The 19,505-nt window shown below is 41.4% G+C and overlaps 1 protein-coding gene across 1 annotated transcript; it reads left to right on the forward strand.

Moving 5' to 3' along the window:
• The first annotated feature begins 270 nt into the window (after positions 1 to 270).
• LOC147430814 (cytochrome P450 716B2-like) lies at positions 271 to 4,147 on the forward strand. Its single transcript, XM_086493370.1, has 5 exons — positions 271 to 935; positions 1,658 to 2,037; positions 2,441 to 2,628; positions 2,963 to 3,104; positions 3,760 to 4,147. The coding sequence occupies exons 1-5, from the start codon at positions 346 to 348 to the stop codon at positions 3,915 to 3,917; spliced, it is 1,458 nt and encodes a 485-aa protein (XP_086349496.1). The 5' UTR covers positions 271 to 345; the 3' UTR covers positions 3,918 to 4,147.
• Positions 4,148 to 19,505: the final 15,358 nt, after the last annotated feature.

Below are 19,505 nucleotides of genomic sequence, written 5' to 3' on the forward strand. Positions count from 1 at the left end.
AACCTTCTTTTTTTTCCTCCTCTAGTGAAACTGCAAATTTTGTAGGTGCATTGTAATAATTAGAGGTTCTCTGGGAACACTGCAAAGAACCCTCTTATTATTAAATTCCTCTCAATAGAATTATGTAGGCCATAGTGAACTTTCACCTTATTAAGTTTAATTTTTAACTTCACTCCATCACCTGTTATTTTAGAATGCCATCGTGAATCTCCACCTTGTTTGTAGAGCCATTTGCCATTTTCAACACTCATCTATCTGGCCTCCCACATGCCGTTCAATTTTCAAAGCACTTTCTTAAGGCCAAATTGCACCTTGTTTATAGCGTAGCTCGCTGTGGAGCTCGTCATGACCCTCGCAGAAGCCATCAATAACCAGAGAGCCCTCTTCCTGGGGGCAGGCATCCTCCTCCTCAGCATAATTTTCCAGCTGTGGCGATCCTCCTCCAGGCGCAGCTCGCCCTTGCCCTTGCCTCCGGGTAGCTATGGCCTCCCTTTCTTTGGCGAAACTCTTCAATTCCTCTACACGCAGCGTCGTAACCTGTCATGGACTTTCGTCGATGATCGTGTCTCTGTGTATGGAGAAATCTTCAAGACCCATCTCTTTGGCGTTCCCACTGTTCTTTTCTCAAATCCTGCAGGTAACAAGATGATATTCACTAGTGAAAACAAGCTGTGCCATGTTGCTTGGCCTCCAAGTATTGTCAATGTACTGGGAAAGAGGGCTCTCATCGCCCTGACAGGGGATGAGGCCAAGTCTCTTCGGAAAGCTTTGATGACGTTCTTGCGACCAGAAGCTCTTCAGGTTTATACTGGCAGGGTCAACAAGAGTGCTCAAAGCTTTCTGGAGGAGAATTGGCGTGGGAGGTCGGAGGTGAAGGTGTTCCCTCTTCTGAAGCGGTTTATATTTCGCATTGCTTGTGAGCTTTTGATGAGCAGGTAACATAGAATCAAACTGGAGCATTAGCTGCATGAATCTGTTTTGTTCCATAGCAAGCTAAAATTGGGGTTCTGAGTCTGAAATCTGAATTTCGAGGTGCCTTGTTTGAAAGAAACAGAAAATTGGGATTTGGTTAATCGCATGTCGCAATCTTGAGTTATGGATACAGTCATGAGACAATGGATTCCCAAGGATCTTGTTTTTTTAATCTTTACAAAGTCACTAGGCCCAATTTGCTTCCACACATTAGCCACATATCATGGTTGAAACAATCAGGTGAGAGCCATGTAGAAACGTCCCTCTGACCGCCGCATGGAAATGTGTTGGAATAGCAGAGGAATCTCGGGGGATCATAAAAACAACATTTCATAGTTTCAGACATCGGAGGACATATCTTAGAGAGCTTGGGACTGGTGATGGTACTGTTAATGAGGTAGACTTGCTTTATATTTGCACTTTTTATGGAAGGTTAATTGGGCATAATCCAAGGTTCTTTTCTGTGTGTGTGTGTATGTACATGCATATGCTAGTCCCTGCGGTGATGCACATATCTGGAGACTGGGTTAATCACATGTCTATGGTTACATTTGGCTTGGAAATTGGTGGAACCAAATAGATAGAGAGTCATGGTGCTTAGTTTAGCAGGGTTTTGTGTGTTTTGTGCTTGCGCTATAGTGGTTCTTCCCATTCGAGGACTATGTAACAATGAATACTAATGTAGGTACAATCGACAGGAGCAGGAAATGCTTGAGAAGCCGTTCAGTACAATGGTACATGGCCAAATGCAGTTACCCATTAGGTTACCCGGAACTCGCTACAGCAAAGCCATAGTGGCTGCAAACTTGTTACGCTCCCAGTTTCAACTATGGATTGAAGAGAGAAAGCGAGATCTTGCATCAGGCAAGGGCTTGCCCGACGACGACATGCTTTCCTGCTTATTGACCTATGTTAGCGAAAACGGTACACCTTTGTCTGATGAGGACATCAAGGACAACATTCTTCTCATGCTCTTTGCTGGCCATGACACCAGCACCCTGGTAACTGCCTTGGCATTGAGATATCTGGCGCTAAATCCGGACATTTTTGATGCTGTGTACAGAGGTGAGATGTTGAATTATACATTCAGTTGCAATTTTGTTGCTGTGAAGTGCACGTTCGCATACATTTGCAATTGTAGGGCTTGAAATAAAAATTTTCCCTAAAAAACGTGGAAAATCTACAAATGGAAAATTTTAGAGGTAAATTGGTAAACACAAGGTTTTTGAAAATTTGTAGGTTTTCTTGCATTAAAATCCAAAGGTAAATTGTAGGTAGGATTGGACTAAACCTAGGTTCAAGTGTTTTTGTATGTGTCATTGAGCATGAGACATCGAACCACAGGCACGTAGTTAACTTTTGTGAACAATCACAAATAGGTAATTTATTGTTGATTGCATATTGCATAGAGACACAGCCATAAACTTGTAATTTTCTTTTTTTTCCCCTTTGTCGAAAAAATGCTTAGAAAATAAAGAGATTCTAGAAGAGAAAGGCCATGGCAAGCCACTAAGCTGGGCCGATATTCAAAAGATGAAATTATCTTGGAGAGTGGTTCAAGAGACCTTGAGGCTGCAGCCTCCGTCCCAAGGTTCTTTCAGAAAAGTCATTCAAACCTTCGAGTATAACGGATTCAGGATCCCAAATGCATGGAAGGTAATGAAACATAAAATTGTGAAGATTTTGCTTATTGATGTGAGAACTCTGTCTTATAAATTGAATCTTGTGGCGCATCACAGTTTTAGTATCTCATGCTTGGCATCCCAAGTGTTGATGTACACATGAATGCATGCATGTTGCATTTTACGTTGTGATAGGAACAAGAGAATTTACTACTTTGGAACGTTGTGATGAGGTGTTCTTACTCAATGTATTTCTGTGTGTGCATTACAGATTCTTTGCATGTGTTCGATGAAGTTGCTTAATTTGCATGTCTTGTGCAAATGCATGCCAAAGACCAGTAAATTGCTGATTATTGCGCATTGTGTAGCTGTATTGGTCTGTCAACTCAACCCACCGCAATGCCAAGTATTTCGAGGAGCCAGACAAGTTTGACCCGTCACGTTTTGAGGGAGCAGGGCCAGCCCCTTGCACATTTGTCCCTTTTGGAGGGGGCGCTAGAATGTGCCCAGGTATTGTGTGTGTGTGTGTGTGTGTGAGAGGAAGAGAGAGAGAGAGAGAATCCTTAAACCGATTAGAAACTCTAAATGGAGGTGGGAGAAGGAAAAATTCCGCATTGAATTTGAGGGAAAACAGTGTAAATATGTGGTCTGTTTTCAAAGGGTTCTTGTTGAGAATCGACTTAAAGGGCTTGATGTATGTCTATGGAAAAGATTATTCCGGATCATTCGCTGAGAGAGAGAGAGTTCATCTCTAAACATATATATACATATACATATGCATTTTACATGTATTTATACATACACACATACCTACATATACATATATGTGCGCGCACGGGTAATTATATATATGAGTGTGTGCAGGCGTGTGAATGGATTCCTCTTTAGAGGTATAAAAACTATGATTAAATTGTACTACAAATCAAAGGCTTCCATTATGCAAAATAATTGCAATCTGAAAACCGAAATTAAAAGGAAAAAGGGTGCTTGGGCCTCTTTAGGGAGGGTAGAGGTAAGCCTAAAATGAGGACATCTTTAAAATGTAACACTAAAATTAACCCATATGATGTTTTAAGGCTAGCTAGGGCATTTTGGGTAAGAGTGGAGTGTCAATGTTCATTTTCATGCCAACACCTTTCCACTAAATAGTATTACAATTGCTCAGGAAACGAATTTGCTCGCATGGTGATCATGGTTTTACTCCACCACATTGTCATACACTTCTCATGGACTCTTGTGGATCCCCATGAGATTATTACCGTGGATCCCATGCCTTTTCCCGCAAAAGGTCTTCCCATCAACCTTGTTCCCCGCTATGTTTGAACGCAAGAACCATGATGTGAAACACATGTATAGCGAGCAACACTTGTTTTACCTGCATTTGGGTCTCTCATGCTGAACCACCTTTGATTTGATGGGCATGAAAATTGTAAATCTTGTACTAAAGTTGTAAATTATCAATGCCTTTAGTTTCTTAAGATGCCCAAGCATAAAAAAACTGATACAAATGTATGATTTTGTGGGCCTATATACAATTGTTTCCTTTGAAGCAACTAGCCTACTAGCAAATGGAAGTTCTTTCCTCTCCTTTGAACATAGAGTTCAATTTTTTGTTTTAATTTTTTTTTTTGACATGTTGAATTCTTGAGTATCTTAAGGTGTTCCAAGATGCTTTTAAAAGATTCTAAACATAAAATAGTCCATATATGTTTAGAATCCAATATAATTCTAACTAATGTTTACATTTTTGGTGGTAAAAATAACGAGACACATCCTTTCTTGTTAACATATACACTAAAAGAACTATCACACTCTACACTCTACATGAAGCACATGGAGCCTTGTACAATTCCGTGTGAGGTGATGGAAACTAGTCCTTGGAGCGACTTTTGATACCTAGTATAAAATTGTGGCATCGGAGTTTTGATAGATGGCCCTAGATATTTTCAATGGTTCTTGATAGCTTATGTTGGGCCAGTTGTTGAACATTGCATGTGTTTATGAGTGAGATTTAAAAGCTCATGGTACGCAATATAAGACTGTTTGCAAAATAGATTTCCCCTCCACTATCCAAAAAATTAGCCACTACTATACTCCTATAAAATTATCGTGTTTTTAGTGATCTTTCAGAGTTGAATTTACCATTTTCATGCTTCCATGCATCCGTTGGACATGTCAGTTCACTGACGGGCTTGTAATGATTATATGACTCGTGCAAAATTCACAAAACTTGTCGATTCACTGACTGGCTTAGAATGATTATATGACTCACGTAGAATTACAAAAGATGAAAAGTTTCCATTTATGCAAGATCAAGAAAAAAACACAATTTTCATAGATATCATGGTTTTCAACTTTTTCTAGCAGTTGACCCTAGGGACTTGTTGTACCCAATGGCTTTAGGCTCTGGTAAAAAATTGATGTGAAATGAATGAGCAGTTTGGCTGAAAGATGTGTTTATGATATCAAGTTCAAGCTCAAATGGGCTTTATTTTCAAAGGATTTGGAATTTTCTCAAAGAGCTCGCTTGCTTTACATTTCTATCCTCAAACCCTGTATGCACAACGAGCGCAGTGTCACTCTGCTCATCAATGAAGTCTACTTACCTAGACTGCAAATATTTGCATGGCAACCGACTCATAGAGACAATGGCGTCTCTGACACCGAGAATGTAGAGAAGAGTCAAATGAGCACCACGATGATCTCTCACTATCACAAAAGAACCTCTCCTCATCAAGTAAGACGCATCAGTCAACTGAACATGACACCCATGATTTGTAAGCTACGAGATGGAGATCAAACTCCTACAAGCATCAGGCACATACTAAACATCATGGAGTAGAAGCATACTCCCACTGGCAAAGTGCAATGAATGTCACCCACACCATGAACATCATCCTGTCTCAGAGCAGAAAACGTGCTAAACCACTCCCTACAAGGAGTCACATGGCGTAAAGCACTACGGTCCAACTGCCAATCGTGAGACAAAGTCCATGCGTGCCTAGGTGAATGTGCACTCCTAATCTCACCAACAACCAATGGAAATATCTGCTATCTCCAACACTTGAAAAAACGTGTCTAGAAAAACCGGCAAAGTCTCCTCTGTAACTGGATCAATGTCACCAAAAAACCAAGGAAATAAACAATGCCAAAACACTATGGTACAATGCCAAACAAAATAGAAAATAATATGGGAGTCCCTCGATTGGAATCAATGAGAAAAAAGCTCAGCTCTCGCAATGTCAATACATGAGTTGTACCTGCTACACAAGACATTGCAGATTTGTGAACTAAGCTAACCCAATGAGGTATTGAGGCATACACCCACTAATCTCCCACTTGCAGAGAATATCGTGCAAGCCCTGAGTGAAACTTGAAATCACTACCTGGATTACATTAAATTATGCGCATAAAACTGAGGGAAAAAATTTGCAAGAGTTTCAACAACATTTTGGCTATCTAACCATAATAACCGTACATGCCATAAACATGCTCAAAACCATGAGCAAATCATGCACAAAATCCACACTCAAGCATACATCATGTCCTCCACCCGAGAGCAAGCCTGCAACCAATACCACTCTCACACTCAAGAGCAAACCATGTGTAGAATCCTCGATGCACAACAAAAAACTATTGCTGCAAAAAATTTATAGGTCAAAAGTAGCCCAAATGGACATCACTATTGCGTCGGAGCTTGCCAAAACCCTAGGTTACACCCTGACCTTGCATAAATTGCATTTCGTACGCAGAAGTTATGCAAAGAACATTGTTTTGGAGCCCAAAAAATGACATGTGGAAATGCAAATCTACATTCTTCCTGCAAATATGTTGGAATTAGGGTTACAGAGAAACACACACAGCTTGGAGAAGACGAAGGAAGCTCAAGGCACACAATAGAGAGTGTGTTACTTAGTGTGCAATGGAAAGATTGATAGCCCTAGAGTGATGGGAGTATATACAATGCACGGGGGAAAAAACCTCCTAAAGAGGGAAAAAATGCCCCGGCGGTCCTACTGTGTTCACACACATCACTACCACATGTATATGGTAACAAATCCCCCTTGGAGTGATGCGGTAAACGAGAGCTGGCACATGAGTAAAGGGAAGTGCCATGCCCTGAGGACAGGATCAGTCCACAAAGGGGAGTAAGCCCAAAGCTTTGCGAAAAGCTTCAAGCTTCTCATGAGACAATTCCTTTGTGAAAAGATCTGCAAGGTTGTCCTATGTTGGCACATAAGCCAAGCTGATCTCTCATGCTGAGAGCCTCTCCCTGACATAGTGGTAATGCACCTCAATGTGCTTTGTGCGAGCATGAAAAACTGGGTTCCTCGCAACTGCCAATGCGCTCTAACTGTCAGTGTAGATAGTGTTGGCAATGTCCTGTCCAACACCCAAATCAGCCATAAGGCGTCTGAGCCATACACACTCAACCGTAGCTGTGAAGACTGCCCTGTACTCAGCCTCACAACTCAAAGTAGCCACAGTAGGTTGCTTCTTGCTCAACCATGATATACATGAACTGCCAAGCATGAAACAAAAACCACTTGTGGACACTCGCGTGTCAAAACAACCAGCCCAATCTGAGTCCGAAAAAGCATGTAAGCCTGGCAGCAATGATCCCCCCTTGGGATAAAACAAGCCAAGATGTAAAGTGCCACTAAGGTAGCGGAAAATCCTCTTGACAGCCTGCCAATGCTTAGACCCTGGGCTATGCATAAATCTGCTGACCTGTGAGACTGCAAACTGAATATCTGGCCTCGTGTTGCATACATAAATGAGGCAGCCAACAACAGTTTGGTAAAGAGTGACATCAGCAGGATTGCCAGCATCATGTAGACTCAACTTCAAACCTGTTTCCATGGGAGTGGCAATAGGTTTGCAATCCTCAAGTCCAAACTTACATAGCAATGTCTCTATGTAACTTTTCTGACACAAGGCAATACCACCATCACACTGCTTAAACTGTATACCCAAATAATGATGCAACAACCCCAAATCTTTCATCTTGAAAGTAGCATTCAAATCAGCCTTAAATTCAGCAATATGTCTCTCATTTGGTCCAGTGATCAGCAAATCATCAACATAAAGAACCATGATGAGAAATACATCACCCTCACGCTTTACATACAATGTGCTTTCTGTTGGACTGTTACGAAAGCCTTGTTTGACCAAATGAGTGTCAACTTTCTCATACCAAGCACGAGGAGATTGCTTCAACCCATACAAAGCCTTGTTACATTTGCACACTTTGTCCTCTTGTCCTTTTATGACAAAACCGCGAGGCTGCGTTACATAAACTTCCTCAAATATGTCACCATTCAAGAAAGCAGTAACAATGTCTTATTGATGTACATCCCAACCAAAATGAGTTGCCAATGCACATAGAAAACGCACAGTAGTCATACGACAAGTGGGAGCAAAAGTCTCTTCATAATCTATGACTTTTTGCTGTGCATAACCCTTTGCAACAAGTCGAGCCTTATGGCGATCAATCTCACCATCCGGCTTGCGTTTCAACTTATAAACCCACTTCGTACCAATGGCCTTTTTGCTAGGAGGCAAATCACATAAAGTCCATGTGTCATTTTCTATAAGTGCATCATATTCTGATTGCATGGCAGCCATCCAATTTTCTGAATTCTGTGCTTCATCAAAAGATAGAGGCTCCCTAACATCATGTAAACTAGACACAGCCAAAGCATAACAATCTGATGCATAAGATGCATGGCGAGAGCTTGAACGAGTATGACTAGACAAAGGTGCATCCAATTTATTGTCACGCAAAGTGTGCACCAGCCATTTTGGCATACCTCTAGCTTGCTCATTTTCAGCCCTTTCCTCATCAAGTACATCATGTACATCTGCATCAGTAATAGGCTGATCTAAAACATTTTCAGAAACCCCCATAGGCTGTACATTTGTCTCATTGGAACTTACATTCGTATTTCCACCACTGAAAACAGGCAACAAAGTGTCATAAATGTCCAGTGAGCTTATATTACTGTCTCTAGTACATGACAGCAAGGGCTGAACAGAATCTTCCACAAACACTACATCCCGAGAAACCAGAATACGTTTTTTTTGCGGATGATACAACTTGTAACCTTTGCTTTCAACACTATAACCAACAAAAATACATTTGACAGCCTTATCATCCAATTTTCTGCGCTGCACTTGTGGCACCAAAGCATATGCCAAGCAGCCAAAAACACGCATGTGCTCAATAGAAGGCTTTCTATCATTCCATGCTTCATATGGAGTAATAGACTGCAAAGCTTTCGTAGGACACCTGTTAAGTACATAAGTGGCACACATGATGGCCTCAAGCCAAAAAGAATGCGGCAAAGCCTGACTTTTGACCATACATCGTGCCATTTCTGTCAGTGACCTGTTTTTCCTCTCAGCAACACCATTTTGCTGAGGTGTATAAGGCACTGTACATTGGTGTTTTATCCCACGACTAGCCAGAAATGCATTAAATTCATGAGACATATACTCCCCCCCTCGATCGGAACGGAGGGGGCCCATAGTACATTTCGAGACATTTTCAGCCATAGCCAGAAATTGTTTGAAGCACATAAAAACTTCGGACTTCGCTTTAAGCGGAAATACCCATGCATGCCTGGAGTAATCATCAATGAAAGTCACGAAGTACAGGTAATTGCCCAAGGAAGGAGTTTGCATGGGCCCACAAACATCACTATGCACAAGCTGCAACCTGCATGTGGCCCGAACTGAACCATCCTTTGGAAATTTAGAACGCTGCATCTTACCCAAAATACAGCCTTCACAAACATGTTTGACAGGTGCTTCAAGAGGCGGCAAAGAAGCAACCATATCAGATTTCTGCAAACGCAGCAAACTGGCAAAATTCAGATGACCAAAACGTGCATGCCAAAGTTTTGCATCTAAAATAGCCCTTGAATCTGCAATAGCATTTGCAAAATTTTGTCCACACTTGTCATACAAAGTGAGCTTATACAACCCACGGAACAAAAGGCCAGATGCAACGATTTCATCACCAAAACTGAGATCATGAACTGTACATCTGTCATCCACAAATTTGACTACAAGTCCAAGTCTAGCAAGTGCGGATACAGACAAGAGATTCTTCTTGATCCCAAGTCTAGCAAGTGCGGATACATAAAGTGCATCAACAAGTGTGAAGGAACTGCCATTAGCAGCAGTGAGCACAATCTTTCCAACTCCCTGAACTGGATAAGAGGCGTTGTTGGCACAAGTGACTGAATTCCCATGAGGGACAGACTCAAGAGAGGTAAAAAATTCAGGATGTGAGGTAATGTGCTTTGTAGCACCACTGTTGAAATACCACACATGTGAATCTGCAGCAACAACTGACAAGCATGCATCATGGACAGCAGGATTGTAAGTGCACTCTGCGCTAAAAGCCCATTCTGCATCAACATCAGCAACACAGTCTCCTTTCACAGAAGACTCAACAATGGATGCATTTGTAGTGGAACCAGCATTTGCAGTGGAACCACCCTCTTTCTTCTTAGCCTCTTTGGCCTTCAACTTAGGACACAACTTGATCAAGTGATCATTGGCTTTACAATAATGGCAACGCATCTTCTTTTTGCCCTTATCACCAGAATTTCCAGACGAATTTCTGCCAGCAGAAGCATTAGGAACATAATTTTTGCCACTCGCAGCAGAACCATAAGAAGTGGCTGCATTAGTGTTACCACCCTTTCTTTGAGAAGCAATAAAAGCTTGTTCAGCTGCACGCTGCCTAGTCCTGTTTTTTCTGGAAAGTGACTCTTGCAACAGCAATGTGCATAATGCATCAAACTTGACAACTTTATTATTTCCTTGGGTCATCAGTCTCCAAGTACTAGCAAAAGTCTGGTAGGAATCTGGTAAGGCATCAAGAACAGTCTGCACAAGGGAACTGTCTGAAATGACTTCACCTGCAGAAATAAGCTACTCATTGATATCCTTGACACTAGCAAGGAAAGTGTCCATATCATCTTCCTCATGCATAATCTCCGACTCCAGCTCTTTACGCAGCAAAGCAATTTTAGCTTCATTGCGGCTTGCATAAAGACCTGCTAAAATATCCCAAGCCTGTTTTGCTGATTTTGCTGAACGGATGTGAGAAACAATGGTGCGCTTCACAGACAACGCAATCAATGCATGAGCCTGCGCATCCTTAACATCCCAACAAGCTTGTTCTGTCGTAGGCAAAACAACTCTAACAGCTGCAATCCTTGCAGCAAGACCTGCAACATCCTCAACATCGCCTACATCCTAAGAACCAGGACGTACATCAATGCCCTGCACAATGTTCCAGACACCTTTTGACACAAGAACATGTTGCATCATATAAGCCCACATAGGGTAGTTGTCCCCATCCAACCTGTCCTCAGCAGCAAACATCTTGAACACATCTGTGTTGTTGTTGTCAGCCATGGTAAATGCTGCACCTGATGTGAAAACTGCCCGAAAATAGGAGAAATGGAGCGGGAACAACCTGTGTTATATAGCACAAACCGTAGAAGACTATAAGGCACCTGTTATGCAGAAAACGGCACTAACAGAAATTCTGCACAAATGACGAAATAGCCTGTGCAGTACTGCCTGTAGTGCAAACGGAGGCCGAAATGAGCCCAAATCAAAATTCTGAGCAGACCGAGCTCTTCGAGGATCCCCAAAATATTTGTCGACCTGTGAACGCTCGCCAAAGCTCACTGAAATCGGAGAAAGTGAGCAGGCGTATGCTGGAGTAGCTGGCGACTAAGCGCAGGAGGACGTGACCTGCTTTGATACCAATTGTTGGAATTAGGGTTGCAGAGAAACACACATAGCTTGGAGAAGACGAAGGAAGCTCAAGGCACACAATAGAGAGTGTGTTACTTAGTGTGCAATGGAAAGATTGATAGCCCTAGAGTGATGGGCGTATATACAATGCACGGGGGAAAAAACCTCCTAAAGAGGGAAAAAATGCCCCGGCGGTCCTAGTGTGTTCACACACATCACTACCACATGTATATGGTAACAAAATATGGGTGCAAGAAAGCATACACATTTGCAATACACTCTCCTCTCAATCTTGCAAATTCCCTCAAGCGTCTATGAGCACAAATCTGGTAGAACTCAAGCTCCCATCGAAAGCGATCTCACCATAGTCAAAAGCTCACTTCTTTGTAGCAATCCATCCATCGCGAAGCCAAATATTGATACCAATTATGAGTGGACAAATGCGGTGCGTGTGCGAAGAGAGAGAGAGAGAGAGAGAGAGAGAGAGAGAGAGAGAGAGAGAGAGAGAGAGAGAGAGAGAGAGAGAGAGAGAGAGAGAGAACACAGGATGTGGGTGGAGCAACTCAACACTTTGGGTGTGAGAAAGCCCCTTATTCTTCTAACTAGAAAAGAATAAGGTGTGTACAACACAAGTAATGGGCGGTCGGACGTTTCTGGCATGTCCGACCAAGGTAAGAGGCACACTGCCCTTACTCCAACAAGAATTGAGGCTCATCTGGCCTCTAAAAAAAATACGATGTCTCCTGCATGGTTTTTTCAGGAGGTCATTTCTAGTTATGATGTCAAAGGCTTGTTAGTCTATGTGCACCCATTCTACTTGTGAGTTTTGTTGGAATTAGGGTTGCAGAAAAACACACACAACTTTGAGAAGATGAAGGAAGATCAAGGCACACAACAGAGAGTGTTTTACTTAGTGTGCAATGGAAAGATGGATAGCCCTAGAATGATGAGCGTATATGCAATGCACGGGGGAAAAAACCTCCTAGGGAGGGGAAAAATGCCTTGGCGGTCCTAAGTGTGTTCACACACATCACTACTACATGTATATGGTAACAAATCCCCCCCTGGAGTGATGCAGTGAACAAAAGCTGACACGTAGAGTAAAGGGAAATGCCATGTCCTAAGGACATGATCGGGCCAAGGGGAGTAAGCCCAAAGCTTTGCAGAAAGCTTCAAACTTCTCACGGGACAATGCCTTTGTGAAAAGACCTGCAAGGTTGTCCTCTATTGGCACATAACCCAAGCTGATCTCTCCTGCTGAGAGTCTCTCCCTGATATAGTGGTAATGCACCTCAATGTGCTTTGTGCGAGCATGAAAAACTGGATTCCTCGCAACTGCCAATGCGCTCTGATTGTCAGTGTAGATAGTGTTGGCAGTGTCATGTCCAACACCCAAATCAGCCATAAGGTGTCTGTGCCATACAGCTATGAAGAATGCCCTGTACTTGGCATCACGACTAAAAGTGTCCATAGTAGATTGCTTCTTGATCAACCATGATATACATGAGCTGCCAAGCATGAAACAAAAACCACTTGTGGACATTTGCATGTCAAAACAACCAGCCCAATCCGAGTCCAAAAAATCATGTAAGTGTGGCGGCAATGATCACCCCCTCAAGTAGCAAAAAATCCTCTTGACAGCCTGCCAATGCTTAGACCTTGGGCTATGCATAAATTTGTTGACTTGTGAGACTGAAAATTGAATATCCGGCCTCGTGTTGCATACATAAATGAGGCATCCAACAACAGTTTGGTAAAGAGTGACATCTGCAATCAGCATCATAAAGACTCAATTTCAAACCTGTTTCCATGGGAGTGGCAATAGGTTTGCAATCCTCAAGTCCAAACTTACATAGCAATGTCTCTATGTAACTTTTCAGACGAAAGGCAATACCACCACTACACTGCTTGAACTGTATACCCAAGTAATGATGCAATAGCCCCAAATCTTTTATCTTGAATCTATCATTCAAATCAGCCTTAAATTTAGCAATATGTCTCTCATTTGGTCCAGTGATCAGCAAATCATCCACATAAAAAACCACAATGAGAAGTACATCACCCTCACGCTTTCATACAATGTGCTTTCTGTTGGACTGTTATGAAAACCTTGTTTGACCAAATGAGTGTCAGCCTTCTCATACCAAACATGAGGATATTGCTTCAACCCATACAAAGCTTTTTTACATCTGCACACTTTATCCTCTTGTCCTTTCTTGACAAAACCGCGAGGCTGCATTACATAAACTTCCTCAAATATGTTACCATTCAAGAAAGCAGTAACAATGTCGGATTGATGTACATCCCAACCAAAATGAGATGCCAATGCACATAGAAAACGCACAATCGTCATGCGACAAGTGAGAGAAAAAGTCTCTTCATAATCTATGCCTTTTTGCTGTACATAACCCTTTGCAACAAGTCGAGCCTTATACTGATCAATCTCACCATCCAAATTGCATTTCAACTTGTAAACCCACTTCGTAACAATGGCCTTTTTGCCAAGAGGCAAATCACATAAAGTCCATGTGTCATTTTCTATAAGTGCATCATATTTTGATTGCATGACAGCCATCCAATTTTTTTGAATTTTGTGCTTCATCAAAAGACAGAGGCTCCTCAACATCATGTTAGCTCGACACAACCAAAGCATAACAATCTGATGCATAAAATGCATGGGGAGAGCCTGAACGAGTACGACTAGACAAAGGTGCATCCAATTTACTGTCACGCAATGTATGCACCAGCCATTTTGGCATACCTCTAGCCTGCTCATTTTCAGCCCTTTCCTCATCAAGTACATCTTGTACATCTGCATCAGTAATAGGATGATCTGTAACATTTTCAGAAGCCCCCATAGTCTATACTTTTGCCTCATTGGAATTTACATTTGAACTTCCACCACTAAACAAAGGCAACAAAGTCCCGGGGCGTCCACTAGAAAATACGTAAGATAGCACGTGCGAACAAAATAAGGGATTTATAATTAGATACATTTACAAAAAATGTACTTACATAAGGGGGTTTTAATTGAAAACGTAAATATTTTCATACATAAGGGCTAGTTTTTTTGCAAAAGTTCATACATAAGGGGTACATTTAATACATGAAAATATACAAGTAAGGGGTTATTTAAGTACCACTTGTTTGCACGTGCTATATGCAATTTTTACATAGTGGACCCCGTTGTGAACAAAGTGTCATAAATGTCCTATGAGCTGACATTACTGTCTCTAGTACATGACAGCAAGGGCTGAACAGAATATTCTACAAACACAACATCCCGTGAGACCAAGATAAGCTTTGTTTGCGAATGATACAACCTGTAACCTTTCCTTTCAGCACTATAACAAACAAAAATTACATTTGACAGCTTTATCATCCAATTTTTTGCATTGTGTTTATGGCACCAAAGTGTGCGCTTCTACCACACGAGTCGGAGGTGGGGACTTGTCGAACACTATGTGCGAGCTATGAATGGCTGCAAACACACAACCAAATTATCCTAGTAAGCTCAAAGGGACCAATGGTGTGTCACTCATCGCTCTACGCTTGCCGTCGTGAAGGATTTTGTGCCGCAAAGAAGAGGGAGCCGCCGTCGTCGTGCTCAACCGCCTCGCCGCTGCCGATGCCGCCGCAATGCTCGATCACACTCTCTCTCTCTCTCTCTCTCTCTCTCTCTCTCAAGCGCGCGCGCACACACATACACACACACTCGTGAGCACACGATGGAAGAGCAGATAGAGGTAAAGCAAGAGCACTTCTTTAGCATGCATCTCAAAATGAGGATTTTAGGTGAAGCTGGACCTTTTATATGAATCTGAGCCATTCACACATGAACGTGCACAGTGGCCGGTAAAAAATAATGTAAAAATGATAAGTGGTGCGCCTCTCATCGGCGATCACTTACTCACCTATAGGACCGACAAACACGGTCCATGACTCAAATAAAGTGATAAGGCGTTCATCGTGATAGGGTGTCCGTAATAAGTGGTTAACATGTCCCTCTTCGTGATGTAAATTCCGTCCTCGAAAGCTAGTAAGGTGAAGCACGTTTGTTGAAGTGGAAGAGCGTCTGAGATTGAATGTCCTTAGCTTTCTTCAAACACTACAAAATCAGAAAAAATGGCACAGTAATTGCATTCTCATAGAGCATATATAATTAAAAAGCATATGCAGTGAATATGTACACAGATTGATTGGTAACAAAATAATTCTCTCTGGTCCATTAAGCTGTTAATTGCGAGAGCAAAGTATTTCATGTCCGAGGACTGACTAGAGGCTATACCTAAAGGACCTTCTAGTTAAGCTACGATAAACAAAATTACATATGAAATCATCACCTGAAATATTCCCCTTGTTTGACCCCCCAAAGTGTTTTCCACATTGATTCAATTTTTGATGTGTGTGCTTATTTTGTATGCCTGCTTCTCAAGGAAAATCGCCCACACTAGGAGCCTCTAGGGCTCTAGTACCATAGGCAATACATATGAGTAAAGTACCAAATCAAGCTAGGATTTCTCTTCCAGCTTAAGATTTTACATTTTTAATATTTTTGTTTGTTTGTTTTTCACTACATTTCAATTTGTAACTTTGGGGGGTCATATTGACACTGTTACCCTCCCCAAGCTCATCACAATAGTTAAATCCCTTTATAATATTTAAGCTAAAGATCAAGAGGGATTAAGCCCACTAGAAATCACTAGTACATTGCACACAATGCTTCATAATATCGAATTAAGAACCTAAAGTAACCATTGACAATTAGGAAGGAATTTCCCATGGTATTAAGAGAAGATCTCTAATGTCTATCTTGGTCAAACTAGCTTAGTAACTTCTTGATTCATAGACCTAAACAAGGGACTATGACATAAAATTATATTGAATCTAATGTTTAAGATTAAGCAAATGTGATGAATATTGTGCTACCAATCATAGCTACAGACAAACATGGATGCTTAAAAAGACAAGAGACAATGATAATGGACAAGAAACACCTGTTCGTGTTGATGAGCACTCAATTCAAAGAGTGAACTAGACAAAGATTGCATGAAGTTCAAAATTCGAACTACTGCAATGTGTTCCTGTACACACACTAGAAAACACAAGGAATAAATCTAGGAGGCACATCAGTGGGAAGAGACACCAACCTTTGAACACAATAAAAAGAGCATAAAGAACCCTACCCTAAGTATTTGCACCCCTCTAGAGGGTCAAGGGAATAGAATATTGTATAGATGGGTAGATAGCCCTAAGTCTGAACCCCTATCCTCGTCATTGTCAAGAAAATAACGTCATCATCGATGAGACCATATGTGCCATCCGTGTAATCATAAATCTTCCTAATCATCAGATGCACATATGCTCACTATAAATGTCACTAGGCATGTATAGTCATCTTGCTCAAAAGGGTAATCTTGGACAATTGGAGAGACGTTCTCTACTAAGTAGGGATCAATCGTGGTCAAGAGACGTATCAGCCATTCAAATTCCTCAAAGTTTTCTCACACTCTAGTATATCTACCAAATCTCATTCATCACAGGCAAACACCGGGTAAACTATGTGAAACACTTGTGAAAACTAAAGAGGGTACCTCTCACCAAGGTAGGAGTGGATGACTCTAGCATACTAGCCATATCTGTAAACTGATAAATTTTGGTTAGTGTGCAAATATCGTGTCCTTGTGCATAATGTGTTATTATGATTTTTGGGTCATGTACTAGAATTTGTAGGTTTTTAGTTTTTTGTTTGGTGGCTCTTTCTCTTTTATTTTTTTATTTTTGTTTCTTGAATATAGGGCTATGTATGTACATTTCCTAAGATTGGGGTCAGGGAGGAAGGTTAAGAGGGAGCAAGTGAATGATGGATGTCAGCAACAAACACTCCCCGCTTCCTTGGGTAGATCATACCTTTTGGAACGATGTCGTCACCATTTGAAACCAATTGTTCCAAGTTGTAATTGGTGAAGACTTTGACCAATAGTTTTTCACCACCCTAGGTGTTGGCATCTAGTTGCAAGGGTGGTAAGGTACTCTCCCATGATTTTAATTGAACGTTGTTTTAGGTGATGAATACAGAATGGAAGGGTGATATTCTTTCCTTTTTTTTGTACATTTTTTGTGGTAGGTGGAAGTTGTGAAGAAGTTTGTGTTTATGTAGAAGAACTATATGAAGAGCAAGAAGCTTCATTTGTTTTTTCTATGTTTGAGCCGAGCGATACAAGTCATTCTTGCTTGGGTACCCAAACTAGCTCCGGATTAGGTGTATAGTATTCTGTGATCTTTCCCTCCCACGGTCTTCAATTGACATTATCGTCATAGAATTTGACTGACATGGGTCTATTAGTGACAGGTAAGAACACAATTTACGTTTAGATACCTAAATTTGATCACTCCCTTCATAGTAGCCTTGGGATTCCAATAGTCGTTTACGAATCTAGAGCAACGTTTTCTTACATTTCTTGGAGCGAGTGGGGCATCTCTTACAAGGCTTCTGTTTTTCAACGTAAAAAATGGTCGCTAAAGAAGCTTTAGGGACCCATTTGTATGTTTTCTTTGCTATATTACGATGAGTCTTGTGTGTCTCATGCTTTGTTTCATCTACAAAAGTTGAAGCTCTAGAGGGTTGGGCTATAGGTACAGATGGTTCAACCTCTTGGACATGCAATGTTTTGGGTTGTATTTCCTCGGGAGGTGATATCTTAGGGACTATCTGTAGAACTTGGGAACTGTCCTTGGCCAGGTCCTTGACCCCCAAGGTGGCCCTTGGCCTGACATTACTCCCCCCTTGGAGAAGTGTTTTCGTCCTTGAAAACACAAGGGATAGTATTTGTAAGAACACTGATGTTTTCCTTATTGGCATCCCTTACGCGGGCCAATTGTCCTAATGGCTGATACTTGGTACAGTGAGGAGGTTCAATGAAACCAAGAGCAACATCTTGATTTTCAACATTGTTGTCCTTTTGCAACCACTTGTATCTAAATGGTAACTCAATTTATAACTCACTTGAGTACTTTAAAGGAGTAACTACAACTAAAAAGTGTCTAAAGACGTAACTAGTTTTCAAACTTTCTGAAAGATAGTAGAGAAATGCAAGAAAAACTTGGCGTGACTTTCCATGAAGTTGTGAGCCAGATTTTCAACTCGCATGAATATCTTGAAAAGCTCATAGCTACTGAGGGACAGAATAGGGATTTTCCTCATCTCAGACTGCTGAACATTTTGGAACACACAGAATTACATGCTCACCCCTAATGAAGGTTACATGCCAACAGTCTTTGTCAGCACACCTACTAAGTCCTTAACTTATGAAACTATTGAATCAGTATCCAACCCCACCATAACAGGTGTTCAAAATTGAAAACCTAAGAAAATTCTAGAATAGGGAGAGAATCGTCCATTCAGAATGCTTTGTGCTAACATATCCTCTTAGCAGATCCTTTAACACTAGAAAAATACTTTGTAAGTTGCCCATCCAATGCAGGATGAATAGCAGCAAAAAGAGTGAGGTACTTGCCCTAACCACTTACAGACAGTCTTCCACGACTGATGATAACTTTGACTCAACCAGTGAGTAGCCATCCGTATACTCGATATGGAGTGGAGGAAACCAACTAGGTTTAAAGTGGGTTGGAGAAGAGTAAGCTCATAGAGTATAGACCAGCCAACCACAAACACCCATCCTGAGCCGTTACCTTGTACGGTAGGATGTAAACTCATAAATCGGCTTGAAAAGTTGTCCTTGAAGTGCAAAAAATTGCAGAAACAAAAAAGTCCATGAATTGGCATGCAGCTCTGAACAAATTTGTGCTAAACACTAGGGCCCATAACACCTACTGTGCATGGATTTAGCACAAACAAATCCAAACCGCAATTCCATGACGAGACTTTCCACGGCAAGTATGTGAAAGCCTTGCAACAAGAGTTGGACCATCAGAATGTGAAAGCTCAGTCATACCTAGGTACCAACCATGAGATCTTCTCAGTAACTTAGCATACGTGGCTATACGGAGAAACGACCCTCCGTTAAGGTGGTTTCACAGCACTTGTAATTGTAACAAGTCTGTACTTGGTACCCGAAAATTTGTGGCCACTAAAATTGTTCCTGATACGGTGTGCTCCAAATG

Source organism: Adiantum capillus-veneris, chromosome 21 (genome assembly GCF_014529385.1).
Source record: "Adiantum capillus-veneris isolate H3 chromosome 21, ASM1452938v2, whole genome shotgun sequence".
Lineage (NCBI taxonomy): Eukaryota > Viridiplantae > Streptophyta > Polypodiopsida > Polypodiales > Pteridaceae > Adiantum > Adiantum capillus-veneris.